Source organism: Cyprinodon tularosa, unplaced genomic scaffold, assembly GCF_016077235.1.
Source record: "Cyprinodon tularosa strain WSP-4 unplaced genomic scaffold, ASM1607723v1 ctg52, whole genome shotgun sequence".
Classification (NCBI taxonomy): Eukaryota; Metazoa; Chordata; class Actinopteri; order Cyprinodontiformes; family Cyprinodontidae; genus Cyprinodon; species Cyprinodon tularosa.
The window spans coordinates 2,909,131-2,933,796 of NW_024039252.1; the positions used below are offsets into that span (position 1 = coordinate 2,909,131).

General features: G+C 35.6%; 2 protein-coding genes across 7 annotated transcripts in view; one reads left to right on the forward strand and one right to left on the reverse strand.

Moving 5' to 3' along the window:
• LOC119795650 (coiled-coil domain-containing protein 178) overlaps nt 1–18,445 on the reverse strand; it is a 31,221-nt gene extending 12,776 nt beyond the window's left edge. Inside the window, exons 1-18 of the mRNA XM_038303732.1 lie at nt 18,410–18,445; nt 18,184–18,277; nt 14,879–15,015; nt 14,700–14,758; nt 14,547–14,617; nt 14,192–14,395; nt 13,847–14,067; nt 12,322–12,464; nt 10,280–10,433; nt 10,079–10,174; nt 8,870–9,006; nt 8,565–8,748; nt 8,410–8,472; nt 8,115–8,243; nt 7,319–7,432; nt 7,031–7,176; nt 3,291–3,450; nt 434–583 (exon numbers count right to left, since the gene is read on the reverse strand). Coding sequence (XP_038159660.1) covers nt 434–583; nt 3,291–3,450; nt 7,031–7,176; nt 7,319–7,432; nt 8,115–8,243; nt 8,410–8,472; nt 8,565–8,748; nt 8,870–9,006; nt 10,079–10,174; nt 10,280–10,433; nt 12,322–12,464; nt 13,847–14,067; nt 14,192–14,395; nt 14,547–14,617; nt 14,700–14,758; nt 14,879–15,015; nt 18,184–18,241 — 2,226 coding nt within the window. The 5' untranslated portion in view covers nt 18,242–18,277; nt 18,410–18,445. The remainder of the gene's footprint in view (nt 1–433; nt 584–3,290; nt 3,451–7,030; nt 7,177–7,318; nt 7,433–8,114; nt 8,244–8,409; nt 8,473–8,564; nt 8,749–8,869; nt 9,007–10,078; nt 10,175–10,279; nt 10,434–12,321; nt 12,465–13,846; nt 14,068–14,191; nt 14,396–14,546; nt 14,618–14,699; nt 14,759–14,878; nt 15,016–18,183; nt 18,278–18,409) is intronic.
• A 2,397-nt stretch (nt 18,446–20,842) lies between these two features.
• Nucleotides 20,843–24,666, forward strand: part of dtna (dystrobrevin, alpha) — a 29,009-nt gene continuing 25,185 nt past the window's right edge. For 4 of the 6 annotated variants that reach the window (XM_038303847.1, XM_038303849.1, XM_038303851.1 and 1 more), the window contains exon 1: nt 20,844–21,075. The gene's annotated coding sequence lies outside the window, so the exon portion shown is untranslated. Of the gene's footprint in view, nt 21,076–24,666 lie in introns of all 6 variants that reach the window. The other 2 variants (XM_038303848.1, XM_038303852.1) reach the window with 2 other exon arrangements.

The following is a 24,666-nucleotide window of genomic DNA, read 5'->3' on the forward strand; positions in this document are numbered from 1 at the left end:
GCTATTTTACTGCTGAAAGCACACTCATTGTCTGATCTTAACCTGTGGTCGCTGTTGATCTCTTACCAACTGATGCAGTGAGGAAATTTGTAACCCAACAATAATGAAATGTTTTACCTGTGAGCATCGTACAGGACTATAATTATAAAAATGTTGAAGTTTTTGCATGTATCATCGACCTCTTGCTGTACTCCCCTCAGCAGCCAAAATACAGAGCTATCATTACAATATGCCACATCCATCATCCTCCTTCACTTAAATTATCTAATCATTATTACATTGCAGCAGTAACCTCAGAAGTAATGCAACACTTAGTCTTTTAAAAGTTTTTGCTCATGCACAGAAAACACAACAAAAAAGAGAAAAAAAAAGAGTAAGTCAAAAACAACTGAGAAGAAAAATAAATGTCATATATTTAAAAATGTGACTCTACCTTTTTGTAATAGCTGAGCGTTTCATGTGCAGTGTTTTTCACACCCAGTGCAGATACTGAACCCTGTTTGGCTGCTAAGAGCCTCTTCTTGAGATCTTCATAGCTGCTTGCTAGTTGTTTGTTTTCTTCAAGTGCAGCATTCAGGGTTTCCTACAAAGCCAATGAAAATAGATTTATGTTAACTAAACAACATGTATGCAGAGACTTTTTTTCCATAAGCACCACCTACTGTTACTTAGAAGTACCTCAAAAAACATTTTCTTGATACGTTTATTCACTACAACCACAAACCTCTGTGGATTTTTTTAAAAACAATGCAGCAAATCATTAGATAGTAAAAGCAAAACATTTTTCAAATTATTTTTGGATTAAAAAACAAAAACAATTATTGTGGAAGCATCATGCTATGGGGTTAAAATGCTTTAGCAGGGATAGGGAGGCTGATCAGAGATGATGAAATACGGACGAAACCTTAGAGTCCAGAAGGAAGACTGGATACAATCTGAAAAATGTGAGACCTTCTAACCAGTACCAACTCCAAATAAACAGACGGTGCAACAGTAAAGCTCTGAATGAACATGTAGCTTGATTTAAGGCTGTTCCAATGAAAAAAAAGTAAAAAACAAAAACACAACGGTCTCATATATGTAGATGTACATCCAGCATATGTACTTGCATTTATAAAAAAAATCCATCTGATTTTGCAAGGGATTTGGTATAAAATACACAGTGGTGTAGTTGTTTCCTGCAGATCCACTCTAACTATCTAAACAACAACAATGCTGGTAAACGGTCTATGTTTTAAATACACCACATTCTGCCCAGCTATAGAACCTCCTCAACAGTTCAACAAGTAAAATATATTTTAAATATAACTGCATGTCATTAGAGCGATTGAAAACTGGAAAAAAAATTACAAAAAAAAGGCTGCAAAGTGAAGTATAGAACACAAGCACAAAAGGCCACTGTTATAGAGCAGCCACTATTGGGCCTATAATATCAAGATATATGGTAAAACTGTTAAATGCTTCCAAAAATTACTAAAAAAACCCATATAGAACAGAATATAGAATATATTTAATATAGAAATTCAACATACTCTTAAGATTAGCACCATCATCACATGGCATGGTTGTGAAACTGATCTCTACTAGCCTCTGTTTTTGGTCTCTTTAATAAGCAAAAATAAAAATAAAAACAGGATTACAATAGAAGGTTTCTTTTTGTAAAAAAATAAAAAATTTTAAATAAAGCAAATAAATCACAGCAACCATGCCCCTCGGTATTTGTCACCTTTTCATCTGAACAATGTTTCCTCAGTGCAGAAAAAGAGGAACGTGAGAATATCTCAACTGTACCTGCAGACATAATGAAGTGTGTCTCTGCAGTAAAACAGAACAGCACTAAAGTGATGAGTTTAACCCAGCAGAAAGAGGGGCTGTAAACATGACAAATGCCTGCTATTGATTTCAGGTTTAATTACTCCATGCAGCACTGACAAAGCCCATCTGATGCTGTTGTGAAGTGTAAATGGAACAAATTACACTTCATTGCCCATAAGAAACTGATAGCGTCGGCAGTTTGCGTTGTTTACTTTGTCCTCGCCAAATGACAAGACCTGATCAAATCAAAACATAGGTGTGTACTTAGAAATTGAAATTCTTTCACCTATTTATGGGTTCAATAGGGAGGGAGAGTGGCTCATCTTAAAATAAACATATTTAACATAGATATATGTATTCATATTTTTAATAATACCAAATATGACCACACATAAACTTCCTGTAACAGTTGGTGGAGAATGGGCAAGCTGTGGTCAGCATATTTATTAGGATTTACACATTCGAAGGTATCTAATCATTCTGCTTCATGCACCATGATTTCTGGATGCACACTCTGCTTATTATGTTATGCTAATATAGGCATTATGTGTGGTTTATATTGGTTTCAGTGATTAAAGTGACCCATTTCCTTAGAACCTGAGACTCTGCCTGATCTTTTTATTTGGCTGGAAGTGTTGTTGTTGTATCATCTTATTTCTTCAAGTGAAAAAGACTAAACTCTTTTTTGCATGGCTAACTTTTATCCAGCTAATGGGAGTTGTGTCTATGAGGAAGACTTTTAATTCTTAAATTGTCTCACGCCAACAACTTCTTTAAAGTTGCTGCACTTGGATGCATGGCAGCTTAGGCTCCATTGCCTTTTCTTGTTTTGAACTAATGCATTCTTGATCACCGTTTAATGAAACTATATACCACATGGCGATTTCACATTAGATAAGCCATGTGAAACCCCCATCAGCAAAGAGGCTCTGGCTGGGGCTGATAATCCTGCAGATGAAAACCTTACAATAAATAGGGCTTCTCTTACAAAGAGACTGTTCAAATGAATGCTATTTCTTGCAGAGCAGATTGATGTTTCCTAAGGTTTTTTTATGTTATAAATAAGTACGAGTCAAAACCATGTGATCCTTTTAAAAAAATATATAGTGGATGTATTACAATTCCTATTAAAAATGTTGGCCTACAGGTAACAAAAGCAGACATGGTATCACACCATGACATGCATCATCAAATTCGTCCAGACAAAAAGAGACTACAACAGCAGCGACTTGTTATTTGTGGCAAAAGCACTTAAATGAGATTGACCATGGCTTGTAATTTTAATTGCAGACTGCTCTGTTTTCTCCATATCTTAAGGGACGTATTGTAACGAGCAATGTGCTGACACTAATCCAAAAACAAATAAACAATGTGGTGGAGCGGTTTTTACAGCTCGTCTCTGACTTTACAGCATGTGACACAAAAATTCATGCGTTTACAGACAGTTATTGTGACACTGTTTTGTTTTCTCTTACCTTAGTGTCTTCCATTAGCTCTTTTCTTGCTTTAAGATGAGTCGAGCGTGTCGTCATGAATTGTTGTGTTTCTTGCTTCCTGTTATTAATATCAGACTGCAAGGTGCTCATGAAGAGAGAAGCGGATTTGTTTTTGAACTTCATCATTTCGAAATCTTTTCTGCAAGGAGACCATTGAATTAGTTGTCAAATTAATTGATATTTTGATCTAATCAATACTGGGAACATAATTATTTAAAGATATTCATTGTTATTGATATCAATAACATCTGGTCAGTAAAGCTCCTTTATCTGCAGCAGTACTACTCTAATTAGGTCTGTTACAAAGTTCAAAATCACTTATTCTCTTATGGTACAATCTGACATAGGGAAATATTTCTACTAAGTTGCAATGTCCAAAAGACAAACATGTGTGCCTCTCTCCATCACCCCTCCATTTAGTTTGAAAGACTTGGAGGTCAATATTTCCTTTCATTTAAAAAGTTTGTGGTGGAACCAGACTGAGAAATTACAATAGTGGGAGGAAGAAAAAGTAGCTTTTGCTACCCACTCTGCTAGTGCTGTAGTATTTGAGATCAGTCCCGGTCTCGAGTTTATATTGTTAGGTTCTAGGTCATGTCTTTGTATCAACAGAATTTTTATTTGGTTTTGTCTTGGCCTCAGACAGGGCGGTCTTGGGTTTTTGATCAAGACAAATGCTAATAAGCTTTCTCTATACCTTACTAATAAAATTTCAAAAAGGACTTTATCAAAAATCAGCTAATAAAAACTTCATAAGTGTTAGTGTCATGATCCCCCCAGCTGCAGCTGCCACCTGCCTGCAGTCAGTGTGACACTGACTGACACCCCTCTGTGCATCTTCCTGAGTGTAGAGAAGTGCAACAGGACATGAGGCAAGCAGCTGCCTAAAAAAAAGGAAAAGGAAAGACTAAAGTACAAAGACTTTAATAAAAATATCTCACTGAAATGTCAGCTTTTTCACACAGTTTATGTAGGCCTAACACTAGAAGTCCCATAGATATAAGAGTTTTCGTCCAGCTGTGGCCACCCGCACAATTAAGGAATCCCTTTTCTCATGGTAATCATTCTGCCTTCAGAACAAAATTTCTGCTGAAGGCTCTCTGCTGACAACTGTGTTACCAAAGGTTAAATTAAAAAAAAATCATATCTGTAAATAAACATAACTATATGATTTTAAACCGCTGTACCTAGTTTCAGCTGATAACTGATCTGTACGAAGATAGCTATAATACCTTGAAACGAGAGGGAAGGCTCCTCTGTTTCAGCACCACGGGTTTATCTCTACATATATTCATGCATCTTGAGCCACACCGCATTCTTCACCACGATGAAGTTCATTTCCAGTCGAATATTCAAGCTCCATGGAGTCAACAGCATCTAGCTCACAGTTGACTCAAATTTAAAGTGAACAGCGAAGAACAGGGAGCAAAAGCTCTAGAACAATCAGAAGAAATTAGAGGTCCTGAAACAGATCAAAGGTGAGCTAGATGCAGCTGGTTGAATATCCAATTTCAAACTGAAACCAACTATACAGCGTTAGATAATACACTGTACACTCTAAATAAAAGCTGCAACTTAGACATTTTCAGTCTATTAGAAAACAATAAAAATATTTTTTTTTCATGCACAGTAAAATATTTACTGTTTTTTTTAGGTTATTGCAGCAGTAATAAAACTAAACAGATAGCTGCGTAGATGGAAATATATAGTATCCAGATAAATATTTAACTATGAAGCAATCTGTCCTTTTTACAATTTAGGCAAAATGACTGTTCATAAGTCATTTCAAACTTATGTGCAGCACCAGCATGGTCTGTTTTCTGCTTTTGCTTGTAGGGGAATCAGACACATGAAAGGGTCCATTAACGGCTTTTTTTTTATTTATTTACTTTGCTTCCAATATGTATTTGATAGACGAAAAGATTCACATTCACAGAGTCATAGTTCCTGAGACTTGTAGTGTAAAACTAGCTGCTCACTCTTTACTTTACCCATTTTTTCTCTCTGAAATGACCGGCTATTGTGACTTATCATTTCAGTTTGTTTGTTTGTTAACATGAACCTTTTCAAAAAATGTAACCTGACAAGTTGTCTATGACTTAAAGCGGGTTGCTTTTTGAGAAAAACAGCAAAGGTTGTTTTTGCATGTATTTTAAAGTAAACTTAAATAAATAAATAACTCAAAATTCTACAGCTTGTCTTATTGAGATCCAAGATCTAATTTACAAGAGATATCAGTCTTGAAAAACAAAAAAAAATTATGAAATATTTATTTCTTTTTATGTATATATGTGCTTGCTCCTGTTTTGGCATCTACATGTCTTAGTCTTGTCTTGGTCTCCACCTCTAAATGTTGGCCTTGTCTTGGTCTCCACCTATAAAGGTCTTGGTCTTGTCTTGCTCTGGACCTTTAAATGTTGGCCATGTCTTGGTCTCAACCTCTAAATGTTGGCCGTCTTGGTATCCACCTCTAAAGGTCTTGGTCTTGTCTCGCTCTGGACCTTTAAATGTTGGCCGTGTCTTGGTCCCAACCTCTAAACGTCTTGGCCTTGTCTTGGTCCCAACCTCTAAACGTCTTGGTCTTGTCTTGGTCCCAACCTCTAAATGTCTTGGTCTTGTCTTGGCCTTCACTTCTAAATGTTGGTCCTGTCTTAGTCCCCACCTCTAAAGGTCTTGGTCTTGTCTCACTCTGGACATTAAAATGTTGGCCTTGTCTTGGTCTCAACCGCTAAACGTCTTGGTATTGTCTTGGTCCTAATGCTAAATGTCTTGGCCTTGTCTTGGTCCCAACCTTTAAATGTCTTGGTCTTGTCTTGGTCTCCACCTCTAAATGTTGGCACTGTCTTGGTCTCCACCTCTAAATGTTGGCACTGTCTTGGTCTCCACCTCTAAAGGTATTGGTTTTGTCTCCATCTCGACCTTTAAATGTGTGTGCCTTGTCTTAGTCTTGACTTCCAAATGTCTTGGCGTTGTCTCTGTCTCGGTACTCTCTGGTCTCAGTAATGTCTTGGTTTAGGACTGCTGTGGTCTTGACTAAAACACTAGACCCTGCTGTAGCTGATCATTAATGAAAATATCATGGAAAATTACCAGAATAACAGATTCTGTTCAGAGCAGCTGATAAATAAATTTACATACACCAGATCAATGTTAACATCATCACCACACATTTTGTAATGTGCCAGATTCATTTTTGTTGTTTAAAAAAATATTGAAATATTCCTGAGTTTTCTTTCAGTCTTAAAACTTAATTGCATTGACATGAAACTAGCATACAAATTGAATCACACAAGGAACACTAAAGATAAACAATTATGATACAATAAAATTACTGTATATCAGGATCAACTTTATATACTTGTAATGCTTTATTCAAACAGGAAACTAACATTCTAATCATATATCTTTCTAGATGAGGGTGATTTTTTTGTCTAAGAAACTAAGGAAGTTGAAACAGTCATCTTTTGATAACCTTTTATCTTTTGACTAAAAATAAACCCTGTGGCCTTCAAAAAAGGTTGTTGCAGATTCAAACAGGACATCAAGTAATTTTACTATTCAGGATAGTTAATTTTCATTGGTATGTTGAAAGATCAAAATAACCTTATATCTATTTGAGTTGAGAAATAAGGCAATGCCATTAGAAAAAACAACTTTATAACAAGATAACATATTCTGTTATGGTCAGCTTTTTACACCAATAATTTCCTGGAACTTACTCAAGCTCTGCTATGACTTTTGGAAGCGTTTTAACAATACTTTTGATTTCCTTAGATGCCTCCTGGTATTTTTCACTTTCATTTCCAAGGAGAGTTGTACGTGCAAGAGTATTGTCAATTTTCTGTAAGGTGACACTGAGCAAATCCTGCCAATACAGAAAATAAATAAACTTTGAAACGGCTGGATGAAACATATTTTCTTTTAACAATATGTTCCAACAAATCATGTGGATCAATAATGGTGTCTACGAATGTGCACTAAAAATGAAACACTTTTTGAATTCTTACTTGAGCAGCTTTAAGCTGGTCCCGTTTTAACTCATTTTCCTTCTGTAGGTTAACTAATGTCTTCTTGTGTTCACACTGCAGCTTTTCAAAATTTTCTGCAAGTTCCTTCATTCCCTGCTCAAACAAACAATGAAATCTGTTATGCTAATTACAATTCTTACAGTCCCATTTATTATTAGAACCACTTGTAATAATATTATGTAATAATATTTTGACAGGGGGATTATGCTATAAAAGTTACATTTTTATTTAGGCTTTCCACACATTGTTAACAGTATTAACAGTGGTACCTATAAATGTTGAAGATCCTTTAGGAGGATGAGTGGTATTTTATTAGGATGCATCTTAACCCCTTCATCCTTAAAATGAGATTGTTGCTGATGACATGACCAAAAAATTTAACGTGGGTCATTGCCAAACCAGATTTATCAGTTCTATTTTTCTGTAAAAGTTTTAATGATATTCTGGTTGTCTCTGTTTGCAATGCGAGGTGAGTCACTGCCCTCTAAAAGCCATTTCTGACCAAATAGAGATCACCAATAATCAAGTATGTCTGAATAACATATATTCTGGTCTAGGTATTTCCATTTTGAAACAGCTATACTCCAGGAACTACAAATCCTACACATATATTCACATTCGGAAGTATTTCTTCAGCAGTACATCTAAAGCCAATTTGTACATCACTAACAGAGGTGTCATTAAATGCAGAAGGTGCTGTATTTGATAACATGCATAACAATTTTATTTAAAGGAAATGCTATATCTTAAAACATAATGCATTTCTTGTGTGTACCTTAATTTTAGTCTCCAGAGTTTGTGTTGCAGAGGATGATTCATCAAATTCTTTCTGCAGCTGTTGGTTAGTTAGCTCTGAACTTCCTCGTTGTTTCTTTAGTTCATTATTCACATTTGTCCTAAGAGCCTTATTAAAAAGAAATTTTGAAGACAATCTGAGCATGGGCTTTTAGATATTTTCATATTTTTTGTAAAAACATTACATAGTATTTAAAAAATACTGAACTCACTTTAGCCTCAATGAGTCAATTTGTTCAATCAAGAGAAATTTTAAACAAATCTCTCAAATTTACCTTTAGTTCTTCTAGAGTAGCCAAGTTGGTTGTCAGGTCCTTATTCATATTGTCAATCATTTCCTGAATAATGCAGAAGTAACACTGAATATCAGTTGTAAAAATGATCAAAACCTGAGAATTGTAGATAGAAATAGAGATATGTTTCCTCTGACCCTAGCCCTCTGTTCTTCCATGAAGGTGAACTGCTCCTGCTCTTCCAGCTTAGCCTTTATGACACTATGCTGGGCGACAACCTGGGTCACCTCCTTCTTGGCCTTTTCCCACTGTTCGTCATTCTCAGTGATTTTCTGGAGCATCTGCTTCCTCTCCTCATGCATCTGCTTCACTGCTTTCTCGCTAACAAAGCACACAGTAAAGCATGTATATGGAATGAACACAAATAAGTGCTCACCATATTGTGCAGGCAGTGGTAAAACTTAACACATACTCCAACACTAATTTGGATTTGGTGCGTTACCTATTACAGATTCTCATCTTGTAGTCTTCCACCTTCTGTTCATATTCCTGCTTTTCTTTACATAGATCCGTAAAGGCTTTGTGTTTTGACTGAAGCTGTTCCTCTGTGATGGAAACTTCTGCTTCCCACATGGGTTTCTGTGGAGTAAACATGGTATAGAGAATGGATTATAAACAGGTTCAGGACAGCAGCAGTTTTATTGTTACCTGATAGTTACCTCATAATTCGTAAAACATTTGATTGATAAGGTAAAGTAAAGTAAAGTTACAGGAAAGAAGTGGAGAAAAAAAAATTATATATATATATATATATAGATTATATGGAAATAATCTGTTTGTTACTCAATAAAACATACATACACAAGTTTAACATGGAAAAACAATAAAAAGCACAGATCAAAATAACTAAGCCAAAATATGGCATGTTTAAAAATAGATTTTATATGGTCAAATATTCTACATGTAAGAGTTTCCCCTCCCAGTTTTTTAAACCTTCCCATGCAATATAACAAACGGTCACACATTCTACATAATTTACTATATAATTTCATACATGTGGGCGTCATATATAGTTCTAAGAGTTTCGTATGCGGAAAAAGGCTTGAGTATCACATGTGATACTTTGGGCTTAAAAATAGAATTCACATGTGAATTATTGAACATGTGTAGCATCCAGGTTTAGTTTTTGTGTGTTTCATGAACGCACAAATGCTGAACGAATTCAGCTTACAGGCAAAGTTGAAGTTAACCACTAAAATGTTAAAACATCTACATTATCCTCTACTGTAAAAATGTCCATAGCTGTATATAGGTGATTTATTCTCCAGGTGCACAGAATTTATATTGTTAAAAACTTAAGTACAGTATTTTATTTGTTTATTTTTTAACTCTTCACTATTGTGTTATTTTTATACATTTTTATTAGGTCCACATTTCTGTGACCATTTTTTTTCTATAATCTTTTTGTTATTGTAAACACCAGAATTTCCCCATTGTGGGACGATAAATGGATTTTCTATTCTATTCTATTCTATTCTATTCTATTCTCCATGAGAAAAACCTACCCACGCTAAACTTAAGTCACATGGGATCTTAGAGTGAAATTGTACATGTGGCAAACCATTTTTACATAAAATTTCATGGGCTTCCCTGGGATTTTGAATGCATCTATGTTTCCGTTGCATAAGGAGACTGTTGCAGTTCTGCTTACCTTTCTGTTTATCTCGTCTTGCTTTGAAGTGAGTTTTTCTTTAAGCTTTTGATTTTTTTGGATTTCATTCTCAATTTTGAGACTGAGTTGCAAAATCTGTGGAATAAAACAAGCAGAACAGGTAATGCAAATAAAGTGCCTTTTTTTTTTTTTTACTTAAAAAGCGATTTATGTGGAGAGACAAAAACAGTAACAAGTTACCTTCTCTTCTTCAAGTTTTTCAAACTCAACAATTTTAGGGATTTGCTGAACTACTTGTTTGCACTGGTTTTCGGTAACAGTGATAGTTTCCTCTGTTTCCTTCATCTCTGCAAGCAGATTTTTCTCAACCATCTTCAACTGTTTTAAATTCTCCCTACAGGAAAAAAGTAATTTCTTAAATCTTTGGTCATTTTCAGCAGCGCTTGAATTAAAACACTCCTCATCAATGACAGATATCTGTTTGTAAAAAGAAAAATCATAACTAAAATCACTTTTTAAGTTTGCTAGAAATATCTATAATAGATTTTACGTGGGTAACTGTATAATCTAGTCTGCATCAAATAGAAATGTGTATGCACATGGTTTTACTTAAACTATGGAAATACCATTATAACTACATATAAATTATAGGTGTCAAAAGTTTTAAATATGTATAAATAACAGGTGTTAAAAGTTTTAAATGCATATGTTTTGTTCAAAAAATAATAACTGTTTTTACAGGAAAATCTAAATAGGTAAGAAAATAATTAAAAAGTCAAGTCAAAAAGTAAAACTCATAATTTGGTGTGTATAAAAAGAGAAATATATATCCAGCATTAATTTCTGTTAGTTTTGAAAATTAGAGTTTGCAGCTGATGAAGAACAAAGATGCAGTTTTCAAGAACTTAGATAATGAATTTAGACTAATAAAAATAGGAATATGGGTTAACTGAAAGGTGCATTAATGCACTGTACAGTCTTATGCACTCATCACTGGATTAGAACTTCTCTGTCAAAATTACAGTATTAATGCATCGCTGCATGAAGCTGATCTGCCTGAGGCTCTGCTGAAGGAAGCCTAGATTACTTAAACAGCTGTTTAACTAAACTCAAAAAAAAATACAACATTATTGTAACTGTAATAATTAATAGTATATATTATTTTAACCAACAGAAAAGGGGATTAGTGTTTAATTTATTGTTGATAAATTACCTGTATCTTTTTTTTTTGCTTATCTTTATGTTAATATTGTGACAGTCATACTGTGTTGTAATATTCAGTCAAGAATTTTGTGCCCATGAGGATCTTGTCGAAACTAAGGTGAGTTTGCTGGCTAATCAAGCACAGCAACATCATCGTCAATAAACATCCCACTGATACTTTTGTCATTTTAGTAGGTGTCAACTGTCAGGTCCCGCCAGAAATCTTTAGCTATTAAAAGCTTGTCTTCAGAGGGAAATATGAAGCGCTCTAAAATCCACTAGAACATGGCTGAGCGGATAGTAGCACACTAGAAAAGACATCAGCAGATGAATTAACACCCGAAAACTGTGGAAATTTCACAATGGGCCTTAAGCAATCTAGATTCTTTACCTCTCCACTCCTAATCCAGAGTCTGTGAAAATGGTTTCAAACTGAAAGTCAGATTTAATATAAAAATAGGACATTCAACTTATATTCTATTTCACTTTCTGGAAGTATCTAAGTGTCTTAAAGAACCAAGTTAACTTTCCTTCATAATCTGCTAAAGGTTGGCATGCCCCAGTTGCTAGTTATTTTTTTGTAAACATTGTTTTTCCATTCACTCAACGTTCCATTGACATACTTGGATACGGCACTCTAATTTGCCCCAGTGACAGACAAGTACCTGAGGGCTTACCTTGATACTGTAACACTTTCATAGGCCATAACGTAATATACCGTACAACAAAAACTACAAATAAAAAAAGTAAATATTAATGTAATTTTGAGAGATTTATGAATGGGCTTCACCCTGAAGTGAAATAAAGAGAAAACATGCATCTTGATTTTTTTTTTCTTTTTCTTTTAATTGAAACTGTATTCTCGATAAGCATGAAAACTTCTCATAAAACGTGTTTTTATGAAGCCCCTACAGTTTTACATCAAGGGTTTTGAAAACAGGTTTTTAAAAGAGCAAATCAGCCTAACAGTCGCAGCTACATTTAACTGCAAGAAGCTAAGTAAAAAAATGTTGTGCAATGTTCAATTTGTTTTTGTATAGACGATATTTACATATATACATATATATTTATATACTCACATTTTTTCTGCTAGCTGACTTTCCATTTCCATCTTTCTATGGTCTAATAATGTAATTTCTTTCTTGGCTTCAGTTTTCATCTCCCTTAACTCCATCTGAGCCTGAGAGAGATGGCTGCTTGTTTCTGAGTAAACCTCATCAGCCTAAACAAAAGATATGGTGTTATGTATTAACAGTTTCATTAAGAACCATTTTATTAAAATAATGAGGTAAATGGAAAGACAGTATACTGCTACTATACAGCAACTAAAGCCCATTCTTAAAAGATGCTCAGATAAACCATTGCTATAAAATATCATCGTTTAAAAAGGTGTTGCTATTTACATTTTACCACAACGATGATCATAAAAGGCCAAGGGATCCCTCAAGAGAATCATTTTCTAAGCAGTAAGTCATTCGGGGGACATTTTATACAGTTACTGTACAGTGCCTGCACAAGTAGGACTTCTTTATATTACAATCCCCAGCATTTAATCCAATTTTAAGAGATAACCCACATAAAAAATGTAAAGAAAAAGGAAAAGTACACACACACACACTGTACACTTAACACCTAAATAAAATCCAAAGCTTTTAGAATGTGTTTGCAGCATGATGACAAAACATTAGAATTGAAGAAAAATGTGTTGCTTTTACCATCAGTCATTCTGCTCTGTTAATTTAGTTATACAGCATTAAAAAACTGAAAAGTGCTCCCCTCTTTACCTATATATTTAAAAACATTTTTCTTAGATCTCTTAAATTTTTGCCCACATTTATAAGCCATTGCAGACAACTTTAACAGACCCCATGTGGTTGCAGAGCCACAGGTAACAAACCCCATGTATCTTATCCCAATAAGATACATGGTAGTTTGTGGTTGGAATGTGACAAAACATAAAAAATTCGAGTTGTATGAATTTCTTTACAAGACTGTTAAGTGTAGGCTAGGTTATTGGGGTTTGCTAAAAATCTGAGGGCTCAAAAGACAAACACACCATAAACCCCTCAGCTCCTTCTCTACTGTGACTGTAGCCCCTTTTCCAGCTCGGGTAGCATTTTTTATATGCATTTACCTGGATTAATTCGCTTTCTGAGGCCTAGCCTATCAAGCTAAATCTTTCCAACAACTCCCCTGTTAAATGGTTACCTGAGCTTTCTATGTCACCTTGTTTTTGTGTGTGGGTCAGTTTTTTGTCAATATAGCTTTAGGAATTAATGTCCCAGGGTTAGATGGGACCGTTATGGTTGTTGCCATAAGGTTCAACTTGGTACTTGGTACCATATGACACTTTATTGAAAATTATTTAGGGAGTAAAATCGTATACAATGGACATGGAAAAAGAAGTGAGAAAGAAAAAGAGGATAAGAACTAAGGGAAGACAGAAAGATACAGACAGGAAAGAGAAAAAAATAAAACAAAATCGCAAGAGTAGACAACACAGAGGATATACAGTATTTTATGGCACATTTAAAAACTCCTGCATAACAATGACTCTGGTATAGTGCATTGGTGGACGGTTAAATTAATTAAACTAAGGTGTACCTTAGCTTTGGCTGTATCAATCTGATGTAAAATGTCTTTCTGGCAGTCCAGGTTTTCATTCACAATAAGAATTTGGTTTTGGACAAACTGGATCTCTTCCTCTATTTTCCGGTTCAGAACCTCAGCCTGCAACAGTTTCTCCTGGACTTGTTCAACTTTCTGTTTTTCCAGTTCAAGCTGCCACTTCAGCTCTGTGATGTCTCGGCTGCAGGCCTCGTGCTCTAGTGAAAGCAAGGACCAACGATAAATAGCAAGCATATTAACTGGATTTGGAGGAAACAGAACAGTACTTCTTTACAGGAGATAAATGGATCATAAATAATGTGGCAGCTCACAATCACTGACCTTTCTGAACAACCAAGGGGTGCTCGATTAGCTTCCACTGTGAAATACTGTCCACTTGGCTCTCTAAGGTTTTTCCTATTCTCTTCTCTTTCTGCAGGGCTTCCTCTGCATACTGTCGATCAGCTTCCAAACGCTCCACAAGATGCACAACTTCAGACAGGACATCATTTATTTTCTTCTGGAGAGGGCATCTTTGATCCCTTTCTAAAGGAGGACAAGTTACAATGCCATCATTTTTTTTTATCTAAACTTGCTAAAACCTGTAGTAAGCAAAAAAAAACAAAATAGGTGGAGAGTTGCAACAGATTATGTTTTGGGGTATTGCAGAAATAAACAAAAGAAAAGGACTTTTCACCTCTTGCACTAATCGCTATGCCTTCAACATACAATTCTGAGGAGTCAGAGTGTGAGTCTCTCAACTGAGCTCTGTAAAAACAGTCAAACCCATATCATGATGAAAGCATTAAGGGTAAAAAGAAACTACAGTATAAGGAAATAAACAGCTCACCTTAGAGGTTTACTGTAAATGGGTTTACTTGGATAAATCTCTGGTTGATATTTCCTGTGCTGGAAAAAGATTAAAGAAGCAAAAGAAGTATTTTTACTGATTTTATCCTAATTGAAAAAAAAAAAATCGTTAAAACTCAATGCATATCTTACAGTTCACACTTTTTTTTTTTTTTTTACCTTGTGAAACCAGTTTTCTGTTAGACTCCTCATTTTTTGGATATGGCCGATAGCACTGTTGACACATGGTGAGGGACTGTTGAGCAAAGCACAGGTCCGACGTCTACCAGAGCAGACTGGTTGAAGGTCTGCTTGATCTAATAAAAGACAAAATGTTTGGTATTCAGTTCAAACTGTGATTAATCATTTTCTCATGTACGTTATATAGTCACTGTAAGCAAACAAGCAATGATCTTTATATAACAGCAGAGCTCAAAGCTATAATAAGCAATCATCTTCTAATGAAAACAAAAATAGAAAAGAGCTGGCTTTAGTTGAAGCAAACATGCACACAACTTTAATAATGATATTTTCCAAAGTAATTACTAAAATGTATTTGGCTGTGAAATATATTCCCTCTTTCTCTATTTTCCCACTGATTCTAGAGGCACAGCCTTTAAAATGGAAAAGAAAAAAGCAATCTGTCACTAGACAAACCAAGGGCACATTTCTCTGTGGTACAACGTCGCCATCTGGTGGGACTTATGGTGAAAGATGAATTGATTGCAGTTTATAGGTTTGATCATACAGTACTTTATTATCAAAAAAAGAAATATTTTCATGCAGAGTTTAAAAAAAAAAATGTATTAACCAAAACATAACCATGTTGGTATTTTGAACCATTAATGCGCCTAAAAAACAACTCTAAACTCTAATACCAGCATAACTTTAACATCATTTTGAGCACAAAAACTAGCAAAAGCAAGACACAGAAAAACATCTTAGAACATGTATTTTTTTGACAGGTGGCTAAACTCTAATAACTAATATAATTTTTGCTTTTTTATTCAAATTTTCTATCAAATAAATATTTTAACTTATACAAAAATTTTAATAGTAGACATATAATTATAGTCATGGACCACCCTCTGAATTTTTTGGGGAGGGCATTTTGTCATGTTTATTGTATGTTTAAGGTAATATACCCTTTAGAACAACTGTGGCTGATAATTTCTGAATGAAGACAATGATGCTTAGTACTCGGTTGGACAAAAAAAATTAAAAAACAGCAGAATATGTGTTATATAACGTAATTACAGTAGGTTGCATGATAATATATTTAGATGTTATGATTTTATTCAATCTATAATTATTGTAAATCATTTTCACCTGGAGAGACTGAAACAGAGAAAGGAAAGGGATTACAAAGTGCTATTGATAAAGAAATACTTCTACTTCTTTGGTGCTTAGGATCCAGCTGAAAATAATCGGAGCTGAAAGCAGTGGATCTGACCAGAGTCTGACACTGGTGGTGAAATGCAAGCCAAAAAATAAAGAAGGTCACGAGGCGGACAGGGTTGAGGTTTGGCTGGAAAACAAGAGCATCCTTGGCTTAGAACGTTTAAATGCAAAGTCTTGAGCAATGATTGGCTGAGATGAGGCCACGGAGCTGTGTTAATTGGCTGAAGCAGGGGCGCACAATTAGACAATGAGAGTCTTCCCTTTAAATTGACACCTAGACTTCATTGCACAGACTGTATTTGCAGGAATAATTTAGGCTTAGTTAGTTAGAGGATTAAGCTCTATTTAGTTTTAAATGATTCTCTGTCAAATCTGACAAGCTTCCTGTTCCCATTGAGGGAAACATTTTGCCACAGCATGATGCTTCCACTATTTACTGTTGGTATGGTGTGTTCAGGGTAATGTGCCATATTAGTTCCCCCCACACATGTAGCCTTAAATGTCTTTTTTGGACTCATCTGACAAAACCTTCTTTCACATGTCTGCTGTCCTGTTTATTCATTACTGTTCTTATAATATTTTAGGAGTCCTTCCCAGAACATCGGCATGAGCTCTGAGACAATCTTTAGCCATCATGATCAAAGGCTACAGTAGATTTCATTTCCAGTGTTGTCATTGCTCTATAAGCCAAACAGGTCATGGGTAAAAAAAAAAAAAGTGTCTGGCCCCACATTGATTACTGTCTTGCACCAATGAAAATGTAGAAATAAGGAAGATCAGCAACCTTTCCTATGTGACAACCAATTAGCAAAAAAGATCCTTTAACTGGCAGAGTGTCAAATATGTGAGCACTTCAGATAAGCAGAGAGTAATGTGAACAAAAGGGAAAACAATAATAAAGACCATCTGCTGTTGGGAAGCATAGATGAATAATAATACACCGCAAAAAATAAAAAATTAAAAACTGGAGCAGGAAGGTGGTAAGGCAATATGTCAGTTTGTGAAATTTGCTCTTAATCATACTGGCAGGGTTATAATACCCCAGAAGCAGCTCAAAGAGCCAACAATCTACTGTGAAGCAGAGGAAATAACATTTATTAATACTTTATTTAGTTATAACTTTAATATCTCTGAGAGCACAGCACAGGATTAGGAGCACAGCTCGACCAACAGATGCAGCCGTAGTGATGTGAGCCACCTTTGCTCACTGAATGGAAAAAATTTTTTGTTTGCTTTTCTTTTTTTTTTTCTTAAAGCCAAAGAATACTGCAATATACAGTTTCTAAGTTTTCTTATCAAAAATGTGGTTTTGTTTTTTTCAACTAAATGAATGTCCCTTTATTAAAAACTGAATAAAAAAAATAAGCGTTCAATGATGCTACCACAATTAAAGTGTATCAATGAAACTACATAGCTTAATGCCATTTTCTCATTGGTGGTTTTAGATAAGTGCCAACAGTCCCTTCCTGAATGTACATAAAACACACATTTGGAGTCACACACAAAAAAAAAAACAAATAATAAATATAACTAATGACATGATAGTTTCATTCTGTCTGTTGAATATAATAATCTCCATTAATAGATTTTTGTTTTCATAAATAGGTTTCACACATGCATATCTGATAGAATCTGTAATCAGTGTAAAACCAGCATGAGGGTTTTACGCTTGTCTCTAATAAAACTGGCCTGATGCCAAAAAGTTTTTCACAATTTCACAAATTTAAAAATGATTTTTAATTTATCTAGTGGTGGGGTGGGCATTTTAAGTATGACAAACAAAGTGTTGTAGATTTTTTAATTTTGAGCTGACCCAACACAATCTATGTTTTAAAAGCGACTATCCCTTAACCGCTTTGGTCCCCTGACACAATGTTATCCTAGGTAAGTAGCCCTTTAAGAATAAATGATCATTTACAAAAATGCTATTCTTCTATATTCACAAAATGTTTTAAAATTGAAATGTTCAAAGTTTGTTGAAATGACCTCTTAACCATGAAACCATCCATCTAAACTAACTAGGGGAGAAGATACTCTGCAGATGGCTGCAGTTTTTCTCATTTTCTCACAAGGTTTCTGCTCACCTTGTTGACTTGATAGTCCTTCGCTGGAAGGTAATGTGAGAGGTTCAACATCTGACATGTCTCAAAATTTACTGTGAAAATGACGACTTTAAACCTGTGGGGAAGCATTGTGAAAGCCCACATAAACAAAATTAATCTCAATCTCTTTTGTCGCATTAGTCCTAGGTTTTCTTAACTCACACAGTTCAATTTAGTAACAAAGTTGGTAAACAAGAGGTAAACATACCTTTACGCATCTCCGGGTGTCGCTCTGTCAGCTGACGTTAAGTTAACAGTTAATTAACTGACCTAATGAGAATTTAATGAGCTGAGGGGGGTCGTTGTCATGGGAGAAAGTGAAGCCGAAAATAAGGGCTAGCTATCAACTTACTCAAACTTTTGGCTGCCGGTTCTGCATATGTTACTATAGCTCCCTGGTTTGTTTGGAAGTCTGAAAATACTGCGTTCAAGAGCTGTTCTTAGTCATGACAAGGTGTAACAAGCTCAAAGAAAACGTTGAAGTAAAAATAGTTACCGTACATTTAAATGTTCAACTATTTTCTATTGGTCAAATATGAGCTTTTAGAAGAGACCATAAGTGAATAAAATCAAATAGCTAAATATGTGAATTGTAAAAGGAAGCAGAAATGCAATGCATTAGGCAAAACTCTAATAAAGATGGTAGTTTTATACTGAGATCTGAGCAGTTGAGTTCACATGCATTTCATAGCAAATTGCAGAAAAGGTTTCAATCTAGAATACATTCTTTAAGGGGTCCAGAACTTGTGGCTTCAGGGCCCTTTGAGATTAACACACAGAAGACTAGTGGTGCCACCAAACCTGTCTGAGTGGGTGTAAAAAAAACCTTAATAATTGATCTGGGCACCACCTGAACCCTGTTTCTATTTAGGCAAATACTATTGCACAGGCAATGTAAAACTCCTGAAATTCAGTCGAAGCATCATGGTGAGTAAAGTGTCAAAGAAGCTGGTCAGAGTTGATGGGAAGATGGATGAAGATAGAATAGAATAGAATAGAATAGAATAGAATAGAATAGAAAATCCCTTTATTGTCCCACAATGGGAAAATCCTGGTTGATTTGATGATCAGTTTAGAAAAAGTTATATTAAAGGCTGTTTGAAACTGAAGCAGACGTTCACCTCTTATGATTGCAAAGAAACTAGAACATTGGAGGGATAAAGATTAAAACATATCTATCGTTTCAAAACTACAGATTAAAACAATAATCTGTGACAAGAATTGAAAACAGGTACATGCAATTGTCAGTCTGATTGAACCACATTACAAAGAATAAGGGACAAAAACATAACATAAAAACATGACATCAAAAGATGGAAGAAATAGGGGTTAGTTGGAACTGTTGCAAGGTATGATAATTGCAACTCTATTGGATTAACCAATAAGCTTCCAGCTAGAGTGATGAGAATCCTAAAGCACATATTCAGTTCACACCTCCTTTGTGGAAGACAACAACACACCCCAATTGTTCAATTAGTAAGCTCTGAAAATAAGGTAAAAAAAGTTATATTTTTATTGATTATATTTATTTGTGATCACATCCACATTTTCTGTATGAAGAACTTAACATATTTTATATAGCTGGAAACAGTGGTGGTTCTAAAAATGTTTCATGGGGTGTCATTCAATCTTATATCGGTATCAAATTTGTTTTAGACTCCACCAATAATGTTCTCCAGGTCTACATTTATTTGATCCTTTTGGATACTTTCTCATCATCTCAAGTTTGTTTTCCCCTGACTTGTTATTTAAGAAGCTTAATGGATTGTCTTAATTCTTTAAAATGTCAATCTATCAATCAATCCTTATGCACTTTTGCATACGATAGCATTAGTAATGGATTGTTAATGTTATATAATCCCTTTGGTAATATGATTCCTATTTGAATGAGCTGAATGACAATTAAAAAATTTTTGTTTGTTTTTTGAAAAAAAAAATCAGTGTCCCTCATTGCTTTTGCAACAATCCTCATATATGGGAGCAGTTGCAACACTTGACCTACCCATTTTAACCATATTGTACTTTCTTTAAATCAAGCTTCTTAATACAGTCTGCTGTGTAGGAGAATATATGTGAGCGTGAATTGTTAAAATCTTGCTATTGTAATAAAAGAATTCTCTTTAAGTACATCTCATGGGGGTTCCCTCAGTACAAATTGACATAGCAGTTTCATATCAGTTTGACGTTTGCTCTGAATGGATCATCTTTAAATGAATTCTAGCACTTTATTTGTGGAATCATTTCATATATTTAACACAAACTATATAAAGAAATCTGAAATAACTCAATGATGATATATGTAACATACCTGATATATTTCTATGTATACATATATACAAATATATATAGTGTGTGTGTGGGGTGTGTGTGTATACATATAGGTATATATATATATATATATATATATATATGTATCACATAAATACCTACATTAAATTACACGTTTACTTGGCTTTAGTCAATATGCGGTTATTTATCAAAATGACGTAATCTGCTCAGGACAAAAAGCTTGACCTGACAACGCATTTGGGTTCACGCAAGCTATAAATATTTAGCACGTTTCTCCTCATTCGTCGCCAGTTTCTGTCTCCGCATGCATCTTTAACCCCTTCGCTGCCACACTGGCGCATGTGAAGAGATCCCGCATTACGTCATAGGCTACCAGAGGCTGCCTTGTTCTGTTCTGCTCAGCTCAGCCGGGGAGCGCTGCTGCACGAACATTCACACAACAACGCAAGCTTTGCGGGAGAGCGGCCGCTTCGTGCCGTGATGCAGCACCCCTCGCCAAAGAAGCCGTGATCGCATCGCAGGACGCGACGGATTCCACGGGTGGACAGCAGTTAGGGTGCAGGACATGCCTTGGAATACATTCTGGTAAGTCTTAAAGTGCGCTGCTGCTGCAGCTGCTGCTGCTGCTGAAGGCTGGCAGGCTGTAGATCAAGCAGCTTAACCTTAACCTACTTTGTTAGTGTGGGGGAAATTAGTTTTTTCAAGTTTGACCAATAAAATTGTTCTTTTCTAGGTTGGTAATGATTATGTGTCATTTTTGTAACAGTTTCAAGACAAAACAGCTTGCTGTGTTGCAGAAACAGGTGATGCTTGAGTAGATCATGTTCTTTGAGGTGCCTGTTGCCTTTCCCCTTGTCCAAGTACATGCATTGATTAGATAGATATTAGCTATATTTTTACAAAACCATACAAAACAGGCCTCAGTCTTTTCACAGGAATGATTTCCCTGATTGAAATGCAAATGAACATGTATCATATCACATAGTTGGGCAGGATTACACTTGTTTAACCATACTGCTTTTTATTCTAACAAATAACTCTCTAGGAGGCTAAATCCCAACCCCAGCAGCCGTAAATTTTATGTAGGTCCCAAAGTTTTTGCCCTTTTACAATTGAAACCATAGTGATGAGGAGACGGCACCTCTACCTCGGTTCTATCTCTGCCTGGTACCCAGCCGACAAGTAAACCTATCTTTGGTCACCAACCTTTTGGTCTAACACTAAAGCAAAAGAGATATTTAATCTTAACTCCCTACTGAAGCTTTTTTATTCCTGTCAAGGGATGGGATTTGGATGCTTTACAGTCTCATGATGTAAAAATAACTCTTCTCACTCAGTGGTAACAGCTGCCATGTAGGGTCAGGAGTCAGACAGACTGGACTGTAACTTTAGTAAGTGTTTGTGCTCAAAGGCCATATATCGGAGTTTTTTTTTTTTTAAAGGTCTCCCGTCTTTGTTCTGACAATTCTGGTACTGATTTCAATTTTTAAATCAATAATATGTTTTGCAAAAAAAGCATTAAACCAAAAAGTGGGCGCACCTTAGTTGAGATTGCGGCTAAAAGTATCATAAGAATGATGTTATATTTGTATAACCAATCAAACAATATAGCAAAGCCTCCCGGATAAGATTCAGCGCATCATCTGATGATTTAGGTGCCAGTTATCGAGTGAGGATGAGTAACATATATCTCTGTATCTTGAGACTTAACAAACTAGCTCCATATGGATGGATGTAGAAACAATTTCAGGAGACCCCAGTCTGTTTGTAATTCCCAAAAAAGACCAATGAGTTCAGCTAATTGCTGTTTGTAATTCAAATGCCTAAATTTGAGCCGTGTTAAAGTGGACATTGTAATTTATGCTCAAATTCAGTAACCTGGCATTAGCCACTTTGATACTGTGTACAATTCAAATTAACCAACACTATCTATCTGGAAAGCCTCCTGTAAAAAGTAGCAAAAAGGGAGGGACATTCAGAATAATTCTTCAAGCTGATTTGGTACCTGCATCTCATGTTGATATTTTTAGCCAATCATAGCAGCAGTAGCAGCTTCATTTGTTTCAGAGCTGGCAGAGTTCACTGATAAATCAAACTCTTACCTAATCCAGACAGGAGGAAAATGCAAGCATGTTCCCATGGTTTTATATATGTAAATCATGCAAGCTTTGTAGAAGTCTCACCTTCTCCCACACCGGCGGTCATTGATGTACTTCTGTGCATACAACTGCTTTGCAGAAATATCCTTATTAACACTTTATTCTGAGGACACCATTTTTAATTCCAGTAAAACTCTGTAATTCTGTCTTTAGATAGATGTTGTTAGGCCATTCAATGTCACTCAGGTAGTGCTAAAGTAAGTTAAAACACTCATGTTGCATCTTGAGTGTCATGTTTAGTCCTTCATGTGGACAAAAAGATGTTCCTGTAGCTAATTATTGGTAGAAAATAAAGTATTATCTTATTAATAAACTCTCTGCTCTTAAAGAACATTAAAGGCTTCAGTTATCTCACAGGCCCCATGTGGTCTGGCTGTTTACTCCCTGCTCCCGCTATCTGTCCTAGCCCGTCCTCATCCATCAGCTACTCTTTTAGATTTCAGGTGTTTAATAATCCAGAGGCAAAATGCTGTTTCAACAGAGACACTACTTGCGATCTCTACCTTTGCTCACCTCCAAGCAGCTCACCCATGTTTCCTCCACAGAATTAGTCTAAATCTAAAACACTAGCTATGTTCTTTTTCGTTGACGCCACTAAACAGCCACAAATTTGACATAGGTCACCAATCTGTGATGCGTCAACAGCCATAAAGAATGAAAAGCTTCAGGAGAGTCCATGACTCTATTAATTCATGATCTATATAGGGTGATGCCTTCTGTTTCAGAAGGCATGATTCAAAAAACATTTGATTTAGAAAAGATGGTTTTGAATTTTTTTTATTTTCTTTAAAAAAAACAGATTTGGTTTATTTATGTTTAAGATTTCCTACATATTTCTGAAGTCGAAGGGAATCGGCCGTTCCAACCGTTGCATTTCCGAATTCTCCAGAGTGGTGCACGACTTTGCACGAGTGAATAAAGTGAATGTGATTGGTTGTTTGTCAAGGGGGCGGGATTGTTGTGGCGAAAGGTTTGCAAGCAAGTTTGGTGCTAGTAGGTTCCCAATGGGAAATTACATTGGGACCAAGTGGCACTTAGAAACGACACTGTCAAGGAACACTATGAACAGAGGAAACATGCAAGAGGGGGAGAGTTTTGTGTCGGAGGTCATGGATGAGTCTCCTCCGTCATACATGTTTTAATTAGAGGAGGAAAGCGGGAAGTTGTTGTGGAAGAGGATGCCAGGGCGGCAGAAGCTTGGTTTGTTGTAGAAGGCTTACAGCCGTACATGTTTGAGCCCTTGCCTCGCAACGCTGCCAGTTCTGTTAGATGTATGCCTGCTGAAGACACAGATGTCCATCCCCGTGAAAACTGGGGCCGTAACTCAATGGTAAAGTAAATTATTCTTATTTCTTATTTCAACGGTTGCGTATATTAGCTGCGACATATGAGTTAATATACTATTACCGAAAAAATTTGATTGACAGATGACTGTTGATATATGATTGGCCGAATTTAGGTGTTCAAGCTGACGTATAACTAACTGACCTGCATAACATAACAAACAAAAAAAATTTAAGACAGGATTCTTTTAAAAATAGAAATTTTCTAACTTTTGGGACAATATCTTCTGATAAAGAGTACATTTCTGTACATGTTTAAGCCAGAATGATTTGACATATGAATATGGCTTCCCTACGGCTTTAAGATGTTTAGTTTTTTTCCCTCAAAATACGAATATGATTATAGCCCTTTAGAAATACTGCCTTCCTTTCTGTCCACCAGTTCAGTAAAAAGGATATAACTCATCAGTTCTGTCTAAATTGTTTATTAAATTGCAACAGAAATAGATATGAACATAAATAGCTGACTAGTAAGGCTTTGTTTTTGTTATTGCCCTGACATTTTCACAAAATAAATGTGAAAAATAGCACAGATCACTCATCTGACACTCCCTGGCATTGCTCAGCCCTATATGCCCATCCCTGCATTCATAATGGCATCAGACAACTTGTTTCTTTAAGGGTCTGATTTTCAAATGGTGACAGAGTGACAGAAACACAGGGAAAGAGTTATG